Consider the following 26,058-nt stretch of genomic DNA (forward strand, 5'->3'; position numbering starts at 1 on the left):
GCCAAGGATTCAAGTACTTATCTGCATAAACTCCTAAAAACCAAGCATAAAATTAGGACAAAAATTATAACAGTAATAAAATTTAAAACTATGAACATTTTGAATAGACATAAAACCATGTAATCTTATCAAAAAATTACCATTATATGAAAATTGCTAGTCTTTGATATTTTGGCTTACCAAAAGTCTATGTTTAAAAGAATAAAAAATTTAACAGAAGCCTCAGACAGACAGTTTGAGTGAAACTTACTGCACACACATTCTGACAATGTACATTCACATTCTCAATGACTGTGAGAATTCTTGAAGTCTACATTTGGTCACTGAACCATTTTGAGAATGCTGAATTCTCTTACACACTTTCGAACACGGGAACAAACAATCTTCTATCTCCAACTGTCTAGGACCTGGTTGAGTCACTGTATTGCACTTTAAAAACACAGCTGTTGTGGTATGACCATCGCCCTGTATTTTCTATCCAACAACTAAAGTGGAAATGTCTGTAAAAACATGATTGATTCCCACTTACTTTTCATATGATGCTGAACAATATATTGTTTAGCAATGCTTCTCTATCAGACCAGCATGTTTAATTTTCCACATCAAATGTTTTTTTTTTTACAAATTTGGGGCAGATTTATTCACATACTTCTGCTGTATGACAACATGTTTAATATATTCTTGATTTTTGCATGTTTTTTCACCAAATTTCTATTACCAGAGAAGTCATGATTAAGACAGAGAAATTGACTGCTCTGAAGGATTTGTTGACAGCAATGTACTTTCAGAACAGATAAAGAAAGTGACACAAAGTCTCAAAAGCTAGCTAATCAGCTAGCTATAGGCTGTCCTCAACATTGTTCACACAGTGTACAGTACAGTACAGCACAATGCAGTGCAGTTTAGCACAATCAAGGTACGTCTTGAGTAGTTCAGTAATATGACGTACAGGTAGAGAACATTTGATTGCTGTAAAGTATGAAGTACAGCATTGTACAGAGCAATTCAAGTATTTTTTTCAATTAACACATTATATTTTCTTCTCACTGAAAACACATAAATACACCTCCTGCAAATTTTGTTTCTGAAATGGTGAAAACTTACATCTTAGCAATTTGGCAAGACTCCTGCCTCTGGTATTTCTTGATTGTGAATTTAATTCATTTTGCTGCACCCATTTTCTGTTTCCTGTGGTCAATTCAAGTTATAGATGTCCAGTGATGAAGGCAATAATGTATGCCACTTACACGAGCTCCAAATCTTAAAACTTTGTACAGTGCCATTCAAATACACTTGGCCTTGACAAAACCATGAAAATACAAAGGTTCTGAGAAGGCATGACACAAATCTAGCCTCTGTCTTTCTCACTTTTTAAGACTGGTGATCCAGGTTCCAATGTATTGGTAACATTCACGTAGCAAACTGTCGTATGCACTTGTCAAGCAGTTAGTCTGGTCAATCTTTCCTGATACCTACAGCTATAAAATGTCTGTTATCCCTGTGATAAATTTTGTTGGAGTAAAAAAAAAAGGCACCTGAACTTGTCCCTACTAAAGGTGATGGCTTTCAGGTTTCTGGGCGTTGATGATTTGCTTTGGCTTGAAGAAATTTGATTGTTTAAATTGCTGATTTTCTGGTTTCTCTAGTTGTGCGTTGGCTTCTGCTATGTCTGATTTTATCGCTTGTATAAGTTCATCTGAAACAAAAGACAAACAAAAGACTGTTAATACTGGGGGTGGTCATGGTCGTCTGTGGTTCTTTGTGAAAATTTGCAGAAGATGTGTTGTTGTTGTTCATTTGGGGTGTCTAAATGCTACTAAATACTAGGACAGTGTTTTGTCTGCATGTTCACTGAAGGGGCAATTTCTGCCCCATTCATCAAAATTTGGGGGCAGACTTGACATTTTAGGGGGCAGAAAGAATAGCAAAGTCACAGGTCACTACCGGTTACTATGCGCTTGGGTCACTATCATATGGATGTATTGGCTATTGACAAAGGTTGAGACGACCCAAACTAGCCAAAATTAGCCAAACCAGCATAAACCACCAAAAACGACCCATATCATCAAGTAAACGACCTAAAACAAACATTCTAGGTATTCAGGGATACAATAAAACTCCACCTTCTGGAGAAACCGTCGACAGAATTGCGGGCAGCCATGTTGTTGGTACTATCAATTACCAAGTTGTGGGGCTCATTTCGATGACACAACTGAAAACGAAAATAACTTCAGCATCGTAACTGGGCTCACCGAAGGAGGGCGCTTTTTCAAACTTTGTGCAGTGCAGTGCTAGTGGGGCATAATTGACGAATTTTCGAAAACATGTGGTCTTCAGACTCTCATTCACCGGCCAATAATGTTAACCATGGTAACCTGCATGCACGCATATAGATGTTTGTGTGCATGCATGCATGCATGCACATATATGCAGGTATGTGTATGTACATGTATGGAACCAGGGCCACGGCACATGTTATCTTAATATTTGGTTTGTAGAATTTATTCAAATAAATTAATGTTGGTATCAAAAAAAATGTGAATGAGCTGTAAAAATGTAATAAACTAAAAACTTTGATCTCATTCCTTGGTAAGCCACTAAACACGACAACGGGGAAATTCCTGTGCTACACTTTACGTTGTAAAAGCAGTAACAATCTTGCACAGCGCCCTCTATTGAAGAAACAAACCGAACCCTTTAACTCGTTGATGGCATGTATAGGAATTTGCAATGATCGAAAATGCCGGCTGGTTTTCGCCGTTTTTGGGGCGGTTTCTCCAGAAATCTGAGACATATTTCATCCCTGTGCTTATTTTAGGTCGTTTACTTGATGATATGGGTCGTTTATGGTGGTTTATGGTGGTTTGGCTAATTTTGGCTAGTTTGGGTCGTCTCAACCTTGTCAATAGCCTGGATGTATTTGCTCGCTGTGTTTTGTGCGCGATTTTCGTGCTGTCGGCATAAAATGGCTCGAAATGCGCAATTTCTACAATCACGCAGTCGAGAGAAAACCCTGCTAGCATATCCTGATCAACAGCACAAAGATGATAGCATAGAGATGCCAGAACGATTTGTCATGATGTCTTAGAATTGAGAATATTTCACGTGGACAAAATGCGGCCATGCAAAAACACTAAAAAGAAATGAATTGCTGCAGCCAAGTGGAGCATCTTTTTTACCACGTATGATACGCCAGACATGTATTGGCTTAAAGATCAGCTCTTGCTGTAGCAAGAATTTTGAAATTGATGGCAAAGTGAAGTATAATCCAGCCTTCATGAAATCCTGGTAGCTTTCAAAGGGTCATTTTGATTTTTAATGCTTGTTGAAACAAGTCCACTATGTCTTCACTAGGTCAAAAGTCCCACATGAAGATCTTGGATTTTTAGTTGACAGACCTACTTCATTCCCAAATAACTGATTTGTTTTTTTTATGGGAATTTACCGTAATATCTTCTAGGATGGACAATGGTTTCATATTGTATGGCATCAACTGGTTCTTGTGGAGTGAAGAAATCAACCATCCTGTTAACATGTGTAGTGAAAATGTGGCTCTTGAAACGCGCCACCTTTGTAAACTCATTTAAAGTTGTTCTCCATCCAGGGATAGGCACCCATGGATTCTCACAAGTGTAACCAAAATTTCGAAACAAGTGACGAACCATTCCAAGAAATGACTTGAATAAACGGATACATAATTGTTGACTTACCTAGTGAGTTAAAATTTTTTTCTCCACGAATATAACCGATCATCACTAGGCTGAGAGTTGATCCATAAAAGTCTGCCTGATAGTCATGAAGTATGTGGGTTTCCTGACAAATATTGCAAAAATATTGAAATCAGTAAATTTGTACATTATATACACTAATACACCAGAAAATGAATGCAGTAGTTGTGCATGAGAGGCCACGGGAGCTCACCATACCAAAAACAAATGATACTGCAAAACTGAACACTGGTGGTGCTCTACACCATATCCTGGAGCCACCCAGCTGTAACTTTGCAACCTCTGAAAGCACTCCTAGGATATACATAAGGCATTCTTTTTAATATGGTTAAAATAAGTTTTTAGACATCAATAAACAAGTACTGTTGTAAATAATAATTTATGATTAAGAGTCCATTGTGTGAACTGGACAGACATCCACAGTTCATTTATACTTAGGTAAAACCATTACAATAAGCTTGTATAGAAAAATCTATGACCACTTGCATGAGGAGATGTACAAAGGACATTATACGGTCTCAAATAACAAGTAAATTATCTATACTTGTTTCATGGTCTGTATATATAGACTTACCATAGACTTCTTTTCATTTTTGTAGAATGGATTCCAGCCCACACTCATAACCATTTTATGTATATCACCGTCATCAACACATGCCCAACCATAGTACACACCAGTTGTAATGCCCTCTGGCAAACTGTCGACCACATCTTCTGGATAATTTGCTGTGAAAGATGAAATGTATACAACAATCAGATGGACAAATCAATTTCACACTAAGCCTGTTTATCTCATGTTCATCAAACAAGTTTACATTATCCCCCATATGATTTCAAGCTTTTATTGAATGGGTAATTAGCATCTCAATATGCAGTTCACACATGTTATGTGTTCAAGAGGAAACCCTCCATCCCTGTGATTGAGCAAAAAGCACACTCGTCAACAAGCTTGTCCAACTTTGTCCAAACACTAACAAAAGAAATGGAATGAACAGCATTAGTATTGCTTGCAGCACTTGATATTCTATGAAGGTCAGACTCTAAATGACTGAACATTGTGACTAGTTTTACATAGAAAGGCATTTAATTCTACATTTCTCAATAATAAATTCAGAACATTTAGATACTGGGCATACTGTGCTTACTGCTAGCTGCAGTGAAATGAACCCATAGAAAGTTGAAATTTCACATCAGCTTCAACCTGAAGAGACCTATCCACCTCTCATTATTGAATGATTTAATAAGCTTTTTTCCAACTCTGATAATGTCCTTCTGAAGGCACAGGTTATTTATCAGCTAAATCTAAAAGCAAATTGATAGAGTTTCAAAAAGCCAAACATAGGGTTAACAAACACCATGATAAATGTCAAGGTAATTTGACAACAGAGATTGAGGATTGTGACTTTAAGACCACTATAAGTTGGATGAATTGCTCTCAAAATATTGCAGTTTTGCTTTAAACAGGAAAATGTAAAGCTATGAAGTTTGTTGATGTGATGGTATAATAATACGATGCATGAAACTCAAATCATGCCACTATTCTCAAACAGGTTTCCGCAGCTTGGAAAAGCAGAGGGGTGACCAATATATCATTTTGCATATTCTTTTGTTGTGAAAATGTATTCTTTTATACAACATATGAAAAGATTGCTAAAAAAGCAGATGGATAGCCGACCCCTAAAAATCTCTTTGTGGAGAGCCCTGTATGTTCACTTGAACCACAGAGTGACCGGAGTGACAGTGATTTGTAAAACCAAGGCCAAACATAATGAAACAATGCAAATTGCTGGTACCAGGCGTTCATCACAAGACTGTAATGAGTATATATATACATAGTCCCTTGGATGGACTGTGCATGTTTTCCGTAATGATTTGACAATAATATTTTTGCTTTTCTAAAACATTGTCATCAGAAATGATTTTCTCAGAGTTTTCCTCACTTTTAGACTTCCTTTTTGTAATTGTATGGGCTAAGGACCTGAAGTATAGGAAATAATAATAATAATAATTAGTAATCTCAATGATTCAATCCATGTTTCACTGATAAACATATTAAATAAAATGTAGCAATGAACAGAGACAGTAAAGCCATTGAGGTAGCACACAAACGGAGTAATTACTGTAGACTTGCTCCAAGTCTATGGAGATATACACATCTCAGCAGACTATTGTGTTTGTGATAGTATGCTGCATACATGTAGATTGTGGAGGTGAATGCTTGGCCAGCCAGTAACTGCTGCAAAGCAATGACAAGCGACAAGGCCAGTCTATCACAACTGATGTGCTACTTCCATGGTGAAATCAAAGCTTGTTCACAAGAGTGTGCTGTGTTGAGGCCACACGGCATGGACTGTGGCTGTGTTTAATATTTGTATGCACAAAGGATTATTAATTGCATAAAGGACCTCCCTGCCTTGGTGTACAATCTACCTGGCTTTTCAACAACAGATGCTTCTTGAAAACACACCCTACCCCAAGCTCTACATTCGCTTATATACATAGGTAAAGTCATGGTGGTAATAGACAGATCTCCATAGTACTGCTAACTATGTGTGTATATCTGCAAAATGTTATAAGATACAAGTCATCGTTGATGACACAGTCCCCGCTTGTCCATTTTGTTATAATCTTTGGTGTCTAGGTAGCTGTGGTCGAGGTCGCTGTGGAATGACATTGATGCAACGGGTGCATCAGGCCTGTGACTTGCATAATGAAGTAATCTTAGGAACGTTCAATAAATGACTCATCTCTGCCGGTAATGACCACTGAAGGAACTTTTGATTACATCACACATAACGATGCCCTCACTGCCTCTAGTGTCATGACGGCACATACTATACACATGGTTTGGTGGAATTTTCGAAATGCTATGGGATTGGGTATGTTGTTGTAATCAGCCATCAGCCATTTCGGATCATATAATGAAACAATTTAATGTGCACAAGAATGCAGTCATAGTATTTTATCTTCGTATCACGTTTGAACAAAATCAGTCCATCGAGGGACAGTGACCTATGTTTATGTTTCAAAGACATAAAAAAATCACACCAAAATTGAAATCAAATGGCTGTCTCTTGACCATATGGATCATAGCACAAAATTAGTAGACATGCATATGTATGCCATGGTACTTTATCTTTGTACCAAGTCTCAACAACATTGGTTAAGGAATATTTGCATATGATTAAGCCTCAAAGACATGAAAAATCCAAAAATGACCATCGGGCAGAGATATTGGAAAAAAATTTACAATCTGGCAGCCATATTGGAACATATCACAAAGTAAATTGACATGTATGCCATAGTGCTTGATCTTTGTGCCAAGTTTGGACAAAATGGGTGTAATGACCTTTGAATTATGCTTCAAAGACATGCAAAATTCCAACAAAATGGCAGTTCTGCAGCCATATTGGATCCTATCGCAAGGTTAATTGATACATGCATATGCATGCCACAGTACGTGCTTTGCCTTTGTGCCAAGTGTGAACAAAATTGGTTCAAGGATGTTGGAGTTACGGTTCAAAGACATGAAAAAATTGCAAACAAAATGGCCACCTGTCAGCCATATTGGATCATTTCACAAAATAAATTGGTGTTCATATGAAGGGCATACTATTTTGCTTTTGTGCCAAATTTGAACAGAATTGGTTCAAGAATGTCTGAGTTATGGTCCATAGACATGAAAAATCGCAATAAAATGGCCGCCTCACGCCCATATTGGATCGTATCGCAATATAATTTGACATGCATGTGTAGGCCATAGTATTATGCCTTTGTGCCAAGTTTGAACAGAATCAGTTTGAGGATGTTTGAGTTATGGTTCAAAGACACGAAAAATCGCAAACAAAATGGCCACCTCGCAGCCATATTGGATCGTATCGCAAACTTATTTGACATGCACATGTAGGCCATAGTGGTTTGCCTTTGTGCCAAGTTTGAACAGAATCTGTTCAAGGATGTCTGAGTTATGGTCCAAAGACACGAAAAATCGCAACAAAATGGCTGCCTCGCGCCCATATTGGATTATATCGCAAATTATTTGACATCCATAGTGTTATGCCTTTGTGCCAAGTTTGAACATAATCTGCTCAAGGATGTCTGAGTTGTGGTCCAAAGACATGAAAAATCGCAACAAAATGGCCGCCTCGCGGCCAAATTCGATCGTATCACAAAATAAATCGACATGCATCTGTAGGTCATAGTGCTATGCCTTTGTGCCAAGTTTGAACGAAATTGGTTCAGCAGTGTCTGAGAAACTGTTGATGACGGACGGACGGACGTGACCCAATCTATAAGTCCCCGCCGGACTTCGTCCGCGGGAACTAATAACCAGGAGGTACCAAAAAATCAAAGGGGACATCAAAGTCTTGCATTCAAATTCAGCGTGCTCATGGAGGTGTTTCTTTCTACCTCCATGGTGTGATGCATGCAAAGCCACAGCGGGCATTCTGGCAAATTTCAGGCTTCTTCGGATGCACTGATTTAGTCATGCAGTGAGATGTACAAATGCACTGTATATGGAAGACATAATAATAGTAACCAATGGAGGACATTGGGTTGGTTTGACCATGGAGGTAGGAAGAGATGGTATGGACAGTAGAGGGAAGACCCTGTTCTATAGTTTGAATAAAACCATTGAGGTAGAATCATTGCATTGACAAGGGGGATAAATGTAAAATATTTGAGAAAATTTGTGTGATCCTGAACTGGGTATCTGGCATCTAGTTATCTATGGATGATGATACCAATCATACTACACACTGAAAGAGTGGCACAAACACCGCATCACATTTGCTGGTTGGTGATTGGAGATACTACAGTAATATTCAGTCCTTGAAATAAATATAAAAGTGACAAAGAGGATTCACACATGGAAATGACTCCGTGTCGACACAACAGCATAAAAACAAAAGCATTAATCAACAAGTCCAATGGGCTCTGTTGCACTTCCTGTAAATACAACAAAACATCTTTAATACGATCAGAAGCGGAGTGAGTTGGCAGGAAAACATGGGGGCTCGCTACTACAGCAGCTGCAGACCGGAAAGAACAGAATGCGGGTAGGCAAGTTGCGAAACACGCTGTTACACAGCCCTCGCAAGTCCTGTGCTAAGTTGTACATAAACCCTATCGTTTGGCCCTACGCCCGGCTAGATAAAATACTACCATTCATAAGGCAGCGTTGGGTTAGAGCGTGCAAAACTGAGATACATGTGCATGCACGAACACTTTGTCATCGTCCTATCGTGGCGGACCGCGGTCGCATATCTGCTGGCGTTATCGGTTATGTGGTATAACGCGTAATAAATTTGATTTCGACTGTCATTGAAAGATTTGATAACATCAAACCATGGTCACAAGAGCCCTTCAATACACGTGATGACATTTAAAACCCAACGAGAGTACGCGTACCAAGTGTGTCAAGTGCACTGACAACCGATGCCGTGCTTCATAAGCTTCACCGGTTAAAATTTGAGGCATGAGGAAACTAGTAACGCGCCGGTAAAGCCTTGCGTAATGACCTTCGGAGACGAAAGACCAGCCAAGTGCACGCAAGCGGACTGAAAAATGATATTATTATTCAAGAGTAATATTTGCCTATTGGATGATGAACAGGTACAGGTATGGTCAATATTGCCATGGTCAGTCTGATCGGGGATAAAGATAAAGATACATCGTCACAAACAAGCGCGTGATGTTCCCCAGGTTTTGGGTCAGCATGCACTTCTCACGATTCTCGTTCTGCTAGAGTACTGTACAGTGTACTGACTCACCACAACTGAACAGAATAAGCAACACATTCAAACACCAAAAGACGTACCTGTTGGAATTCCTAATTCTTTGCTGCCTCTTCCGAATCCTTTCACCACCTCTCCTCGACAGAAGTATGGCAGCGGCATCTTCATTTTGACGTCGTACGTTGTCAGCTGTCGAATGAACACTGAGCACCGGTGCGGATTGAGGAAACGCGTCATAGTGGCTTTAAAAGTCAAAGGGTAAATTAGACCCCCTAACTCATAGTATAATTACGTCGATTGCAAAGCTTATTTTCTATACGTTTTGTGGTTTGTTTTTATTTGGATATTTTCAATTCGTAAAATTAATTTCATGATTTGTTTCTGGAGCAAAACAGCCGCTTTTTTTCGATTTTAAATCTTGGTTACATATTTTTGCAAGGCTAGGGAGGTTAGGTCACGCGTGGGGTCAACCAACTGATAAACAGCTGAGTGATGTATGCAGTTAGCTTGTACTTTGAGTCGTATTTGTGGATGTTGTTATCCTTTGGTGCTGTCACACAGGGACTTCGATTGTGTTGAGGAGTGACCATGGCCTGCAACACTTTCTTTTATCGAACGGCGACTTCCTACCTTGTTAGAGATCGGTCGAACTTCAGTACAAAACGTAGACTTGCTATCGGCGTTCTGAACAAAGCCGAAATTCTGCCGAAGAGACATGTAAATACTGCCCACCCTGGAAGAGCTCATCCGATTCATGGAAGAAACCCTAAATACGCCACAATTACTGGGTTTGCGGTGGGTATTGGGATAACTGCGATTGCGCTGTACACCAGTTCCAAGGAAAAATCAGAAAGGGTCAACTGTGCTGAACAGGTGAAAAAGGAAGACCATGGACTTGATGACATCAAAGATGACATTGACTACAAAATCAAACTGGACAATGCGATCAGAAAAGCAAAAGACTGTCTAATCAGGAAAAGGGTAAGGTGTCAAAAAATAACATAAACTGTCATTTACCCATGGATATCAGGTACATGTTGAAAGATCTGAAGATCTGTTCTGACCCCCTCCTTCCCTCCCTCCCCTCTCTCACCCCAAATTTATAGTCTGTGTACTGTATACGTATACACAGTCCAACAATATCACAACAACAATATCACAATCCACTCATCCATCAATCTTTATACTTCCACATCCATCCATCTGTGAATCTATCTCAATTTTCTAGTTTTAGTGTATTCATGCATTTAAAGAGAAACTGATTATCAGTGGGCACTTTCTTGATGCCATCTATAACACCAGTTCTGAATATTCATTAGTCTCCAATTAAATGTCAATTTTAAAACAAGCATTATCCATGTACCGAGGAAGCCTCAGATAATGGTTAAACCATAGTCCCTCTGGAGGGACTGTGGTTTCTATTGTTAAAAATAATCTTCCACCATTTGGAATAACTGTTTGAATCAGTGACTGAATGACTGTTTGAATCAGTGACTGAATGAATCAGTGTGGCACAATAGGCCATAAATAGGCCAAACCCAGAATTCGAATCGACCACGGTACTGCGCAAACGCACTGAGACGTACATGTATTTCCATACGCGTTAGTACACATGTGGGCTTGTTTGTACCGGCATCACATGATTATTTAGGCGTACTGAGTCTGTAGAACTCATCGCGTCCTTTTTATTCTGGAGTAGAACCATTGCAGTACTAGCATGAAGACTTTAGTGTGATGGACCATCTGCTTTTCCACTGGAAAGTTAATTTGCAGTCATCACTTTTCGACCATATAGTATTGCACATTGTGCTGTACTAAGTGACACACATCTCATCCCATTTGTATCAGTGTTTATTCTTTCCTTTTTTACATTCCTGTAGGATGAAATGGGTATTCCTGGTATGTCAGTGGCCGTCACAGTGGATGGGAAGGAAATGTGGTCAACAGGTGGGAAACAGTAATATATGGATATGAATATGCTAATTACCTGCCATATTTATATTTTTAGATAATCAAGAACACTGTTAAGTGATGTACATGCAATCACAGAGCAAGACAAAGAGGAATTTGCCTGTGAAGCAGGATGGCATATGTCTGTTAGGCTTTGGTTCTTTTACAAAATGCTATATCTTTCGAGACATGAATACACACCTCCAATAAAATCACCTTTGATATCAACTCTTTGTAGGGGCAACATCAGAGTTCCACATGTAAGAGGACGTTCAATCTGTCAGGACTTTGTTCACCTGCAGATTTCATACCAGATCTAGAAATAATGCTATAAAAAGCAAGGAGTTCTCTTTGAAACTTTACTTTGCTGGAGACAGACAGAACAATGAACAGAGCCAAGTTGCTGTCATGCTAATTAATTTCTGCATGTCAATTGCGCATTCTTATTCTACTCCCCAAAACATGTTGAAACATCCATTATTTCGCTTTTCAACATAGGTCTATATGTGTAAAATACACTGTTATTGTTCACATTTGAATTCTAGTCTGGACTAGAATTCACTTGTTAACAATAACAATGCAGTTTGCATGTACAGGCTGAGTAGACAAGCTGAATAATGTTTATATCAACATGCTTTTTTGGGGGCGGTGTTGAACAAGAAATTATGTATGACAGTAACAACAAAAATAGTGAAAAAATCATGAAAAGTTAGCATTACTAGCCCTTTAAAGTGGCACTCACACTTGGTAACATTTTTAAAGCACATTTTTAATGCCAACAGTCGATATTTGACGTGTCGACTGCGCGCGGATCGCGAGAATCGATAAAAACATGTCCTCAAAAAAGTAAAAGTTTGAATTCCGGTGGCCCACATAAATTCAGCTTCCGAACATCGACCATTCGGCACTGGGGCTATTGTCAACACAGCTAGGGAGTACGAGTCTACGCTGACGCTGCTGTATCACAGTACCACTGGCGTCGGTGATCGGTCATGGCATGTGGGAGAAAGCTGAGTCTTACTGACTTGGCGTATGAACGAAAAACAATTTTTGCTGATTCCACCAGAATTGGCAAAGGTGACTAGCACAGTTACGTGCGGTTGATACATAGCGGCCGCCGCGTGATATGCATAGACGCATGCCACGCGCGCATACCACGCGCGCAGCGTACTGTGTGGCAGACGACAAAATGTAGTCATCGGAGGCGGCTAATATTTGACATGTAAAAACTGATGTTTATGTGGTATTGGTTAAAAATATAATACAACCGATTTAGAATAATGAAAACGACAAAAACTAAGGAGAAGTTTTTAAAAACTTACCTGAGGTAAAGGCATAATGCTGTATATAAAGTCTTTGCAGTGGGAAATAAATTAATTGCGTCATTCAAACTTATTGTAGACTCCCTAGAATATCGTCAATCAGCACAACAACAAACCTTCGGGGGATTTCGAGTCAAACTTAGAACAATCGTAAAACTTCGGGATGTGAAAAATACGCTCGGGAAATGACATGTTTTTATCGATATCTCGCGATCCGCGCGCAGTCGCCAAGTCAAATATCGACCGTTGGCATTAAAAAAATGTGTTTTAAAAATGTTACAAAGTGGGAGTGCCTCTTTAAAATTTTGATTTGCATTTGAGGGGTGTTGAAAATGGCTTCAGGTTTCCTTTTAGCACTTAAAAAAGTATTGATTTTACACGTACAGTAATGCTCAAAGTCTGGATAGTGATGACCTTATGTGAACTCATTATGTTTGCCAACATTCCCACAGTGCTATTAAAACACAGATGAACTACATACAGTACAATGTGAGAATGTTCTTGAAGTTGTGTGCTGTTTACTATTGAAACCATTAGCTGAAACTTGTTCTGCATGTTCTGTCAATATGTTCTGTCTTTGAAGAGCAATCTTTAGACTTAGATCAACAGATTCAGTCATGTACATGTAGTGCAGTACTCTGCCAGTTTTGACCCCAACCACAATTGAAGTTACATTTTAAGTTGCCATGGTGAACTGAAATACGTAACGTACCTCTCCACACCTGACACAGAAGGAGTTGCATATGACGGAAAATTCCTAATGACTCATTTAAAATAATTACCAAGTCATAATTACATTATCATTTGCTCTTTGGTTAGGACTGATTTTGGTGGAATGTACCGACATGTGACTGAATCTTTGAATCTAATTTTAGTTTACCTCTACGGTGTGTTGACAAAGCCACAGTGCTCAACTAGTCAACATAGCCTGTTCGTTGTAATGAATATGTTACTGCTGACAGCTTCATTTTGTTGTTGACAATTTTAGTCCTAACTGCAATGCATATGTGAATAATAACATTGATTTTTACAGTGCACAAGGCCAGGCGTTTACAAGGGTGATACCTGGCATTTCAACACATAGACATGAAGGAGAAAGTGCCCTTGTTTTTGAGGAAATGAATGAAAATATCAAAAGCAAAAGCAGCTATTGCCGTTTTAAGTTTATAAACAAATGAAGTTGAAACATTCAATGTCAACATCCAGATAAACAAATATATAATGCAAGATGTAAGATACATGAATATTCCACTTGATAAATAATCACTAGCATAAAATTTCAATACCAAAATAATGCTCATTAATATAATTTGCATAAATTAATGGTAATATATACCTTGCATCTTGCACTAATATAAAGGAAGGAAGTTGAAACATTCAACATCAAAATCCAGATCTTGGGCAATGTTGTATTGTGAATAAGGTCAATGACCACAGGCCATACTTTCCACCATTTTGAGAATGCCATCAATTTCAGCAATTTTCAGTGACATTGTATATTCTTTACTACATGTGTACAAACTGTTAGATTAGTGTATTCTTTACTACGTGTGTACAAACTGTTAGATTTTGCCTGCAACAATTACAAATCTACTTTTTTAAGGTTTAATGATAGAACAAAGTTTACATGTGCATATCAAAGGAACAGTGTAGTAGTTAATTACATCATCCTTATCTTTTGTTTTCTAATGCTCTCACTGCCACTGGTAACGTTTGTAAATTACTACAAAAAATGAAAATTATGAACAATAATAAACATACTCTCAGAGAATTACAGATGGCATTTGTATTTTTAAATGCTGATTTTTGGTTAAGAGTTAGAATTCGTTTAATTCCATCTTGTCAAAGTTTTCATTTTTCTATGTGGATACTAAACATTCTGCCGCTTCTCTTTAGGGATTGGATTCTCAGATGTGGAGAACAGGGTCAAATGTCACAGCCACACCGTCATGAGAATAGCCAGTATCAGCAAGTCACTCACAATGGTTGCAGTGGCCAGACTTCTGGAGGAAGGAAAGTTGAATTTAGACACACCTATTCAAGAATATGTGCCAAGTTTTCCAGAGAAGACACATAAAGGAGAGAAGGTAGCAACATTAAATCACAGATCATTCAGCTTCACCTTTGTCCTAACAGGATGGTTGCTGCTGGACATTTTCCATGCGAACCTCTAGTTTGGGCTAGAGTTAGGGTCAGTGAAAGTGTTGAGGTGGCTAGGCAAAGTTGAGGGGGTAATTGTCTACCAGTAGAACCATCCTAAATGTTTGATGAATTATCGCTATAGAATGCAACTCGAGGAAAGATATTCGGACTCTCTCACTTTTACAATATTCTTTTGGCCTACCATTTGTGGGGGCTCATTTTGAAGCTTATGCAGTAAATAAAGTTGTCATTGGCTTGGTTTTGAAAAAATCGGGATGTTTTTGTCTTTCATTTTGAGGCACAAACTACCTTAAGGTAATATGTGCCTCGAAAGTGAAAGACTTAAACTTTTGCTCAAACTTTCCCTAAGGAATCGTTCAATAATTCACTTCAAAATAAAGAATAAGAATCGGGGGTCACCATGCAATTTTAAAACTAGAGAAACAAATGACCTAAGATTTACTGATATTTAAAATTCAAAATGGCTGCCATCCCTGTGTAACTCTATGTAGAAAAATAAAATTTCCGAATTTCAAAAAACTAAGCCAATAACAAGTTTTCTTACACCAAGAGCTTTAAAATGAACCCCCACAAGTGGCAGATCAGAAAAGAAATGTAAAAGTTTGAGATTCCGAATATCTGTCCAGGAGGCACATTCTAACGCAACTCAATAGATTCAACAGCAATAGTGAAACATCAGTGTAGATGTAATGGAGGCATATCACTACAGAGGCAGTGTATCATACCGCTCATTGGCACAGACTACATTCAGCTCTCTTGTGTTGAAGTTACGTACAATTGAGTGAAGTTATTACAGAGCGGTGAGAGAGTCTGGCCAAATTAAAGCAAGAAAACGAAATGCTGTGTTGTGTTGATGTCACCAAAATATGTACATCTTTGATGTGTCATTGAAATGTGGAAAACATGATACTTTATACCTCTATATGTATTTGTTTCTGTATCAAACTAAAATCAGGAGAGGAGCTTTGCTTCACTTTTATCAATGAAAACTGTACAGAATCTTATAAGATGACATGCTTCTAACGGCGACGGCCATCCAAAGAAATATGTTTACACCATCATCACATGTGACTTAGTATCACAAAGTTACATTCAATTATTGAGTATATTTACTCCTTGTCTTTAATGACAGACTTTGACAATTGGAAACGGCAGTTTACAAATGTTTCTACCAATTAAATCTTGATACGTTACCATTAAAGCTAAACACATGTTTCTTCATAGTAAATTGTTTGACTTTTTATAGAAGCCTTGGATCTTTCATGTTGAAATCACCAGTTTATGCAAATTTAATTTTAGCAGTAGTTTAAGCATTTCTGAACATTCCATCACTGCTTTGAGTGTCATAGAATAGTACGGTGATTTTTTTTGTTTCAGGTCACCATCACAACCAGACATCTGGTTTCTCATCTCAGTGGCATCAGGCACTACAGCAAAGAGTACCTGGAGGAGAAGAATGATGATGTCGATGACAAAAAAAGTGGAACAACTCAGATTGAGGAGAAAAGTGCAACTGAAGTCAGCAATCAAGAGAAAGCAGATAAAGAGAAAGACAACAGTGTTCCCAGTGAGAATACACCAAACAGAGACATTGACAATCTTAAAAAGTCGGAAGATGGTGCAATAAGGAATGATGACTCACAGGGAGGCAAGAAAAAGAAGAAGAAAAGGAAAGCTGAAGGACAAGATGGAGAATATAAAGAATTCCTTATCAAGGAGAAATGTGATTCTGTCACAGAAGCTCTGAAAATGTTCCAGAATGATCCACTGAAACATAAACCAGGTACAAACTCATTATTTTCACTTTACAAGCAATATTTATGCAATAAAGCACACCCAGTGACGGTATACCACAAAATTTTGACCAGTTCACGACATATATGCACGAGCAATAGCGAGTGCATATATGAAGTGAACTGGTCAAAATTGAGTGGTATACCGTCGCTGGGTGTGTTTTATTGCTATCATATCATAACAGTATATTGAAATACCTTTGCCGAGAGCTCGCGCATGTGCCAGCCATGGTGTATCGTTAATATATAATGGTTCTTTTTGCGCCTTGACCAATCAGATTGCTGTATTTGCGCCATCAATATGCTGGTATGATATAATATTGAATATGCTCTTCTGATATTGTCATCATCATTATTAATATGATTTTGATACAAAATATTAACTTATTTTTCAAAAACCGTAATTTGTAATTTTTTGTAATTTTGTTTGTAGTACCGGTACTTATCAGAATTCTGTTATCAATCCTCTTACTTTACCTGAGATTTTCCTCCACAAATGTTCAGCTGTTCCAAATAAAATGATAGGATTGTATCACATGGTGAAGGCGACAGGAAAAAAGTTTTAGTGCCAGTAACTGTAACTCTAAAATTTTTTTGAAAACTTTTGTTCTGTGAATCAGCCTCAGTATCTTGGTGTGCCCCATGCATGATGTGACAATACCCAGTATTTTGCTTGTCACCACAGTGTTTACATCCTGGGGTTCATCTTGACTGCACAGAATGTAATTTCTGTGGAGAGTTTAATTTAATCATCAATAATGGCAATATTTATTGCCCATATTTCTTATGTGTGCACCGTTGACAAGAGTACTACTAGGTGTTCAATCAACCTTTAGGCAAGTTGTTAAGACAATATAATGGGCACTTTGAACGGAGTTATTAGCAGCTTTGATACAACTGCCATGTTGTGTGTTTTCAGTATGTCAATATCATGTGTACAACACCAATAATCACATTATATTAATGCATGTGTGTAGTGTGTATTCATAGTAAGAAACAACAGAAAAATAGATATGAAATAAAAAAGAAAGACTTGCTTTTACATGGAAATTGGCAGAAAAATTATGAAATGCGGTAAATTAGATAACAGAATTACTTCCAACTATCTTTACTAATTTGAATATTGTTTTTTTTGATAAATGTCTTTCTATCATACAGGAACGAAATATGCATATACTACTCATGGATGGACAGTGGTCAGTGCCGTGGTGGAAGCTGCCTCTAAGGAAAAATTTGTGCCCCACATGAAACAAATCTTCAAGGAACTTGGACTTGACAAGACCGGGCCGGATGAACATGAACCATTGATTTACAACAGAACAAGGTAAAAGGCATTGAGTAATGAAGTAAGATCATGAAAGTTGATGGTAACTTTCAGTGCATCTTCATGGCAATGATAGTAGTGAAGTCAATGGTTTCTGTCATTGCAGAGACGTGGTGAATTTGGATGTCGATGATGATGATGATGATGATGATGATGATGATGATGATGATGATGATGATGATGGTGATGGTGATGATGATGATGATGATGATGATGATGATGGTGATGATGAAGATGATAATGATGATGATGATGATGATGATGATGATGATGATGATGATGATGATGATGATGATGATGATGATGATGATGATGATGATGATGATGATGGTGATGATGATGATGATGATGATGATGATGATGATGATGATGATGATGATGATGATGATGATGATAATAATGATGGATTTGATTATGGTGATTGGGTTGATGATGGTGATGGGGTTGATGATGGTGTGATAATGATTATGTTAGGCATTTGGGATTATGATTATGCTTCATTTCCTAGAGGAAGAGCAGAAATAAATGTGTTTTATGAAATTCTAAGGCTAGAGATGATCAATCATAATTATAGTAAAGATGAGAATGATGATGATACTTGTGATAATAATGGTTACGTTTTCATGTGAAATGATGAATTTTTTCTTTATTTTGTTCAATTTTTATTGATTATTTACAATCATTTCTATTCACAGATACTACAATAGAAAGGATGGAAAACTGATGAATGCACCGTATGTGGACGTGTCTTACAAATGGGCAGGTGGTGGGTTCATCTCTGACGTCCATGATTTGACCAAGTTCGGCAATGCAATGTTATACAGCTACCAGTATACTGATAATCAACATGGTAAGTGTCAGCCGCCAAAACATAAAAAAATGCAGTTGCCACTCTTCCTCCAAGTTTCAAGTTGGCAATTTCTGCGTTTGTTGAACAGTTAGTGTGACCTGTCAGTGTGACCAAAGTCCAGGACCATTGAATCTTTTGCCTGAATGAGATAATTTTCCTTTTCAGTACTCAGTCAAAGTGTTCATGCTAATGCAGATGTTTGATAAAACTGCTATATACAAGATTGCCAAAGAAGGCAAAAGATCTTCCAAATTAATCTAAATGCTTGTTCTCAGAATACCCAAAGAATGAATTGTTTAGCTCACCATTTCATTAGCTTTGTGGAGTCTCCATAGTATGGTCAGCAGTATTGCCGTCACTCTGGTTTTGGGTATAGAAATTATTTTTGTTTTAGGAAAAGACCCATAGTGCAACATGAATCTAATGAAAATGTTCAGCAGAGATTCTTATCGCACATAACGGTGTACATGTATAATAAAGGTTCAATACTAAGGCCCTTGTTGAATAGGAGTGTGTATGCAAGAAAAATGTCCAGGCTGTTTACATAAAATTTTGCTCTATGGTCATGTATACAGGTAGTCTCAGTATGAGGTATTTATTTGACGTAAAATTTATCCCCAAAGCTTGCGTAATTCATGCCGGCCTTTTCTTGATGTTTCATTTGTCAATAAAATTTGTAGCGGAATTTTGGTAAACTCGTCACCGTAAACTCGTTGTATTTACAAAGAATATCCAAAGTGATGCTGCTGCTAGTTCAAGTTTCTGTTGAGGTGAATCCATTTCCTCATGGGTTCCTAATCAGCATTTCTCTAAACACTTAGGACATTACAATGTTGTCTTATCAGAAGACGGGAGTAGCCTTCAGACTTAAGACCCTGTGCAAATATTCCATTGCTGATGTTAGTTCAGCTTAAGATATTCTGTCCCAAAATACACGATAAGAATTTATGTAAGGGCTTGTGTAACTGAGCGGATGTCATTGCACGTGGATCTGCCATGTTTTTTATATTTTGTTGAAAGGTGATTTACGTCATTTTATTATGAAAGCGATTAGTCAATTGTCGGTGCTCTGTCTCAGGGCTGTGTTAGGTGAGGTCACAACCAGACCTGACCGGAGCTTCTGTGATGATGCAATTGTCGTTTTGGTGTTTTTGATATACTGATCACATAACCGTAGTCATGTGATCTGTCACAGATCTGATGTGATTGCATCATGGTATCATGTGATCACGAGTCAGACTGACTTGCATTGAAACTTCAGACCCTTGAGCAAACAGGTTCATGGTCAAAGATAACATAGGATTTTTAAGCACAAATAAGTGTAACAACTTACAGTATGTAAACCCTGAGTAACTTCATAGCTCTCTTTTCTTTTCTTATGGGGTTCACATCTAGGCCCAGGGCCGGCCAGAACTAATCCGGCAGAATGTGAGAAGATAAGCTAATCTTTTGTCCGCGTTCACATTACGTTCAACGCTGTCCTAGCCTAGATCATTTGGTAGTGTCTGCAACTGTCCACAACCGAGCCTGCAGCGGGATTTACTGCAGGTCTGCTGCCCATAATCTGGCTAAGTTCTTCGTAAAACATACAGGTCTTTCTTCCCCGACCGCTTGTCCTATTATTATCAGAAACTTTTTTGAATTCGCGGACTTCAATGTTTCATCTTACGTTTGCATTGATCTGGGCTACTACATCAAACCCATGCTCTGACAAACGCTGTGAGATGATATTGTAGGCTATTCGATCCCTTGACATCAGATTTTTAACCATATCTTCGTTCCAATGCCTAAAAAACACTTGATTTCTTCCATAGCCCAGTTGACTCCTCGACTCGCCATGTCTAAAATGATACTGAATCGTCGAATAGGTCAAAGACTACACTGCATGTCAACTACAGAGGGCGTCAACTGGGACCTGAGTCGGACACAAACGCGTTCACATACGCTGTTTACTGCTCGGCCAGAGACCTGGGTCGGCCACAAACCACCCCTCTCGACTAGGACAGAAATTGTCCGGACAGTGGCCGGCCAGAACCGTTCACACCTGTTTTTTTGGTCGGCCACGAACCTGGCTAGGACAAGGGCCTAGTCTTTTTGGCTAATGTGAACGGCCCTTCTGTACATATCACTCTTAGCCCTTTGAGTGCTGTAATTGTTCAAACCAAATTTTAGTGCAACATTTTACCAATTTTTATGAATTTTTCTGTAATTGTTTTGATAATTTAAGACTAAATTGACATCATATTTCATTGCGACAGTTTGTTATCAAAATTTTGACAAAAATCTGAAAAAATTAACTGGAATATACTTTCTAAAGGTGACAAAAATTGACTTTGGTACTCAAAGGGTTAATATTTTTGCACAATGTATCTTTCAACGATTAACACAGTTCCTTGGTGTACACCATACTGTATTTTATGTGGAAATTCCCAGTACCCAGCTTCATGAGCTCAGCAGTTTACCCACAAAGCTAAATTGGCATTCACTCGCATGCTAGGCAATTGAACAAATTACACTCACTGCAATAGTACACTCACTGCAATAGTACAGTGACTGCAATAGTACACTCACTACAATAGTACACTCACTGCAATAGTACACTGACTGCAATAGTACACTGACTGCAATAGTACACTCACTTCAATAGTACACTCACTGCAATAGTACAGTGACTGCAATAGTACACTCACTACAAAAGTACACTCACTGCAATAGTACACTGACTGCAATAGTACACTGACTGCAATAGTACACTGACTGCAATAGTACACTGACTGCAATAGTACACTGACTGCAATAGTACACTGACTGCAATAGTACACTGACTGCAATAGTACACTGACTGCAATAGTACACTCACTTCAATAGTACACTGACTGCAATAGTACACTCACTGCAATAGTACACTCACTGCAATAGTACACTGACTGCAATAGTACACTGACTGCAATAGTACACTGACTGCAATAGTACACTGACTGCAATAGTACACTCACTGCAATAGTACACTCACTGCAATAGTACACTGACTGCAATAGTACACTCACTGCAATAGTACACTCACTGCAATAGTACACTGACTGCAATAGTACACTCACTGCTATAGTACACTCACTGCAATAGTACACTGACTGCAATAGTACACTGACTGCAATAGAGGTGTGCTGACACAAAGATGTTTCTAGAAATTCCTGCATTAACTCAACAAGTTTGCTGAGTAAGAGGGCCCTCAGAAACACAACCTGTACTGTATATATCAATTACATCATTATGAGTAATTTCAATTTAATTTCTGTGTGGACTTGTGAATTTGATTTTCCACAATAAAGACACACTGGTTATCACTCAGAAAGTTACATCTGATTGATAGAACTTCAGGGCTATTTTTGACCTGATTGGCTGTTTTGAAATAATTAGAATAAATAGTTTCAGACAACCTATCAATCAAAATCTTATGAGATGCTGCACATAAGCCCAAGATGCAAATTGCTCTTGTTTGCAGAAGGTTGACAAACAAAATAGCTGGTATTACTGCATGCCAAGTTGATGACGATTGGGAAAGTTTATGTGGTGTAATAACAGAAATACTGAACGCATCAACAAAATTTATTGTAACACACCTCATCCGCAGTCTGTGTTCTAATTCGCCAATTGACAGTCACGTGGGATGCGTTCTTTTTGTGCTGATCCACGTAAACGACGTCATCAGGCATCATTTGTCGGAACTGTTGCCTGTCAGGCATCAGTTCCGAAAAATGATGCCCGCTGACGTCAAAAAACATTGGCGCATGCGCGAACTGGAATGTAAACAAAGATGCCGTCTGCGGACGAGCGAAACGATAGTCGAGAAATTTCTCGGTTTATCCTACTTTCTGAAGAAGAACTGAATGCTCTGGTTTCAAACAAGGACTTGAAACGAACGAAGACGATAATCAAAGGTGCATTGAACGTTTTGCAGAAGTATTGCGACCCTGTCGGCAAAAACTTTTTCTTGCTGAACCACTCCAACATATTACATCATATAGCTTACATGCGACAACTTTTGTGTATGGTACGTTCTTATGTATGACTACGGATGAGGTGTGTTACAAAACACATATTGACTGGCCATTAGGGCAACAGCATACGTCTTTAACCCCTCGGGCCTGTGAGTCACCCCCAAAAACAGACTGTTTCCCTCGGCCTACGGCCTCGGGAAACAGTCTGTTTTTGGGGGTGACTCACAGTCCCTCGGGGTACAGACGTATGCTGTTGCCCTCATGGCCAGTCAATATGTGTATACTGATTCATGACTTATTTAATACTAAAATTTACAAACCAAGTGACATTTTTGTCCTATCACTATGACTCAATATCTAGCAGAAGTAGAGATGTAGGTTGTGATTTTGCCAATGAAAGATATGAAACAAAACCAACCTTACAGTTCAAAATTGCCATATCTGTATAGTCTGTTGCCTTATCATGAGAAGGTACCGTACAACACTTGGGAAACCAACATAAAAATGTTAATGACTTAGCTGTTGACCACATCATGATCTCACATATACATCCTGGCACTCTCCCTCATGTAACTCCACCAGTTTCATAGTTTACTGCGTGACAGCCAACCATATTCTCTGATTCCTGGAATGAATATCAATGTACCTTATTTAAGCAAAAATGTGCCCTTTCCTACTGAAAAATACTATTTTAAATAATACGAACTATCAGAAATATCAGGATGCAAGATACAAGGTTCATGAAAATCACCAATTCATCAACAATCATGAAAATTATTTTATTGTCTCTAATTTCAGCGACATCGGAGGGTACCAAACTTCTGCCTGGATATCTGAAACCGGAGACACTGAAAACAATGTGGACAGAAGTTAAAGAAGCAAGGACCACTCCGAAATCAGAGCAATACAGTGGAATGGGGTGGTTTGTGGTGCCTGAAACAGCCGATCATGGCTGTTGTAGGCACCAACAGTACTACACCAACCACACAGGAGGTGCAATGGGAGCAAGTAGTGTGCTGTTGATATTACCGTCAGCACCCCAGCAGGAATTGACAGACAACAGCAAGAACACAAGCCAGGTGCCAAGGATGCTGACTCCCCCACAGGGTGTAGTGGTTGCTATTCTGGCAAACCTTGACGGAGTTGGAATGAGGTCATTGGCCTTGGAGATTGCGCAGATCTTTCAGGAAGCGACGAGGAAATAAACAAATTACACATGCAAGCACAATTCCGGTTTTCCATGTCGTCACAACAGTTCACAAATTTTGAGCAATTACATCCTTGCTAGCTATATATTGTTTGTTAAAAAAATCCCTTCATTGACTGTTGACCTGTCATCAGTCCAACCAGTTTTGATTTTTCAGTTTCTCACAAATACCCTCCTTTGTAGCAGTCGTTGCAATCATGCTCACAGCAAATTCATGGACACAACAATGTGTAGACTGAAAGATCTGTTGTTTGAGGGCGCTCTCTACGCTCCCCCCTCTTAGGCGTATAGCGTGCCCTCGGGCAACGGATCATTCAGTCTAAGCAATGGGTGGACTTGATTGGGATGACCGGTGTAAACTGGTGCACGCAGGCCACTAAGTTCATACTTGATTGGTTCGGGGATTGCGCCCCGCACATCTATTCAGGGAACCCCGACTAGCCTGATCGATTTTGGTCGGGAGCCGACAAATACAATATGGCGGCCACTTGATTGGAGGATCCGTCGGATGACCCTGTCCGTGTGACAGAAAAAACTGGTCACGCTCCTGTCAGGTCAATCACATCCATCCAATGTAATAATTTGGGAATTTTCACCCTTGTCAACACTCCTGAAGCATTGTGGTTGCTATCATCATTTGATGTTAGTTTGCCTTTCTTAAGGGGTCTTTTAACATAATTACCGTTAAAGTCATTTTATAAGACGCATCTGCATTATAAGTCGCACCCTCCTTTGATTGACTTGTGTAGGATGAAATCCATGAAAAATCGAAAATGGAGAATGTATGCATTATAAGTCGCACCCCTTTTTCAGCAGATCTGTCACACTACCGGCCACCACTGAGGTTGGCTATGTTCATCAAAAGTTGATACTTTATTGTTCCTTGTGTTTTAATAAAATTGTATTACCGTACTTCACATGTTTCTCAACCTACTGGTTGACGAAGGAGTATACCTCTTTAAAAAACACAAAAGTACATATTATAAGTCGCACCCCTTCTCTGGAGAAATAATTCGAGTTCAAAATTTGCAACATCATAATAAAAGACGCGTCTTATAAAATGACTTTAACGGTAAATAGAAACACACCCCTATGACAACCTTGAATTTTAAGATGGTTGTACATGAATGTTACATTCTCACCTTGAAGGTTGTGCAAGAGGTCAAATAACTGCAAACATCCTGTGAAGCTTCCACAAACACTTCAGGTGTCTATACAGCTTCTGATGTCATAGCATTATTCGTGGTAATACAATGAACCTTTTGAAATTTGTGACATTTTAAAAAAAGAAAGCTATTTTGTGATATTTAAAAAGAGAAAGTCTAATGGTAATGACATTGTGACATTGGTTCTGAAGGTCAAGGTTGAGATGCAATGTACCTTAATCAGTTCCGTCAGTTGTCATTGGTATTGTAAGACCCTTTCAGTACTTATAATTGCCTCAATCCTAACTATACCTCACTGATTGTAAAATGTCAGGTAATTACACTGACTATCATTGATCATTGATAGGTTTTTTCTCACAAAAGTGTTCCTCCTGGCATTTAGGTTTAATCAACTGGATACATTCAAACAATCATCAGGGATCACAACAGTGCAAAACAAAGTGAATTTTCAACTTTTACACTAGAATTTTACAAGATATATATATATTTTTTTTACATTTGTACTGATTTACAAGCCTAGCCTTCCCAATGCATGTCATGATGGTTCTGTCTACCGACATTGGCAGTTTTTTACAATGCAAAGAGAAATTATTTATTCCAATTTTAATATACAGATGTTACAATTAAAGAATGCATACTGCAATATTTTACTTTGCACTCCATTTTAAAATAAGTGTTTTTCAGAGAATTTTTTTTAACTTTTGCAATACAAGGCCTTGTAAGGTGTTCGAGAAAAAGTTTTAGTTGAATAGCGCCCTCAACGACAAGCTGTTGGTGCCTTCGTCCCTTGAAGAACTTTGCAGCTACAAACCCTGAAGC

The 26,058-nt window shown here is 38.5% G+C and overlaps 2 protein-coding genes across 3 annotated transcripts; one reads left to right on the top strand and one right to left on the bottom strand.

The window, feature by feature from the left end:
• Nucleotides 1-585: 585 nt before the first annotated feature.
• On the bottom strand, nucleotides 586-9,718 carry LOC139117103 (riboflavin kinase-like). Its single transcript, XM_070679944.1, has 4 exons — nucleotides 9,550-9,718; nucleotides 4,303-4,454; nucleotides 3,711-3,813; nucleotides 586-1,696 (listed from the first exon to the last, which is right to left on the bottom strand). The coding sequence occupies exons 1-4, from the start codon at nucleotides 9,701-9,703 to the stop codon at nucleotides 1,551-1,553; spliced, it is 555 nt and encodes a 184-aa protein (XP_070536045.1). The 5' UTR covers nucleotides 9,704-9,718; the 3' UTR covers nucleotides 586-1,550.
• A 199-nt stretch (nucleotides 9,719-9,917) lies between these two features.
• On the top strand, nucleotides 9,918-25,618 carry LOC139117101 (serine beta-lactamase-like protein LACTB, mitochondrial). Of its 2 annotated transcripts, XR_011548455.1 has the most exons (8): nucleotides 9,918-10,447; nucleotides 11,347-11,413; nucleotides 14,635-14,825; nucleotides 16,279-16,684; nucleotides 17,853-18,018; nucleotides 18,714-18,868; nucleotides 23,665-24,167; nucleotides 25,120-25,618. XR_011548455.1 is itself a non-coding variant. In XM_070679942.1 (7 exons), exons 1-7 carry the CDS (start codon nucleotides 10,055-10,057, stop codon nucleotides 24,069-24,071), a joined length of 1,785 nt encoding a protein of 594 aa, XP_070536043.1. In that variant the 5' UTR covers nucleotides 9,924-10,054; the 3' UTR covers nucleotides 24,072-24,756. The 2 variants fall into 2 exon arrangements, 1 of the variants encoding a protein (XP_070536043.1); XM_070679942.1 differs by lacking the exon at nucleotides 25,120-25,618 and having other exon boundaries at nucleotides 9,924-10,447; nucleotides 23,665-24,756.
• Nucleotides 25,619-26,058: the final 440 nt, after the last annotated feature.

The sequence above is a fragment of the Ptychodera flava genome, chromosome 18 (assembly GCF_041260155.1).
Source record: "Ptychodera flava strain L36383 chromosome 18, AS_Pfla_20210202, whole genome shotgun sequence".
Taxonomy (NCBI): Eukaryota; Metazoa; Hemichordata; class Enteropneusta; family Ptychoderidae; genus Ptychodera; species Ptychodera flava.

Bases quoted from the DNA above. Each gene is read 5' to 3' on its own strand.
- LOC139117103 (XM_070679944.1), bottom strand. From the start codon at position 9,703: ATGACGCGTTTCCTCAATCCGCACCGGTGCTCAGTGTTCATTCGACAG. The intron at 3,814-4,302 runs GTAAGTCTATAT...AATATTTGTCAG, and splicing joins AAAATGAAAAGAAGTCTATG to GAAACCCACATACTTCATGA. The intron at 1,697-3,710 runs GTAAGTCAACAA...CTTTTGTTTCAG, and splicing joins AAAAAATTTTAACTCACTAG to ATGAACTTATACAAGCGATA.
- LOC139117101 (XM_070679942.1), top strand. From the start codon at position 10,055: ATGGCCTGCAACACTTTCTTTTATCGAACGGCGACTTCCTACCTTGTT. The intron at 11,414-14,634 runs GTGGGAAACAGT...GCTTCTCTTTAG, and splicing joins GAAGGAAATGTGGTCAACAG to GGATTGGATTCTCAGATGTG. The intron at 16,685-17,852 runs GTACAAACTCAT...TCTATCATACAG, and splicing joins TCCACTGAAACATAAACCAG to GAACGAAATATGCATATACT.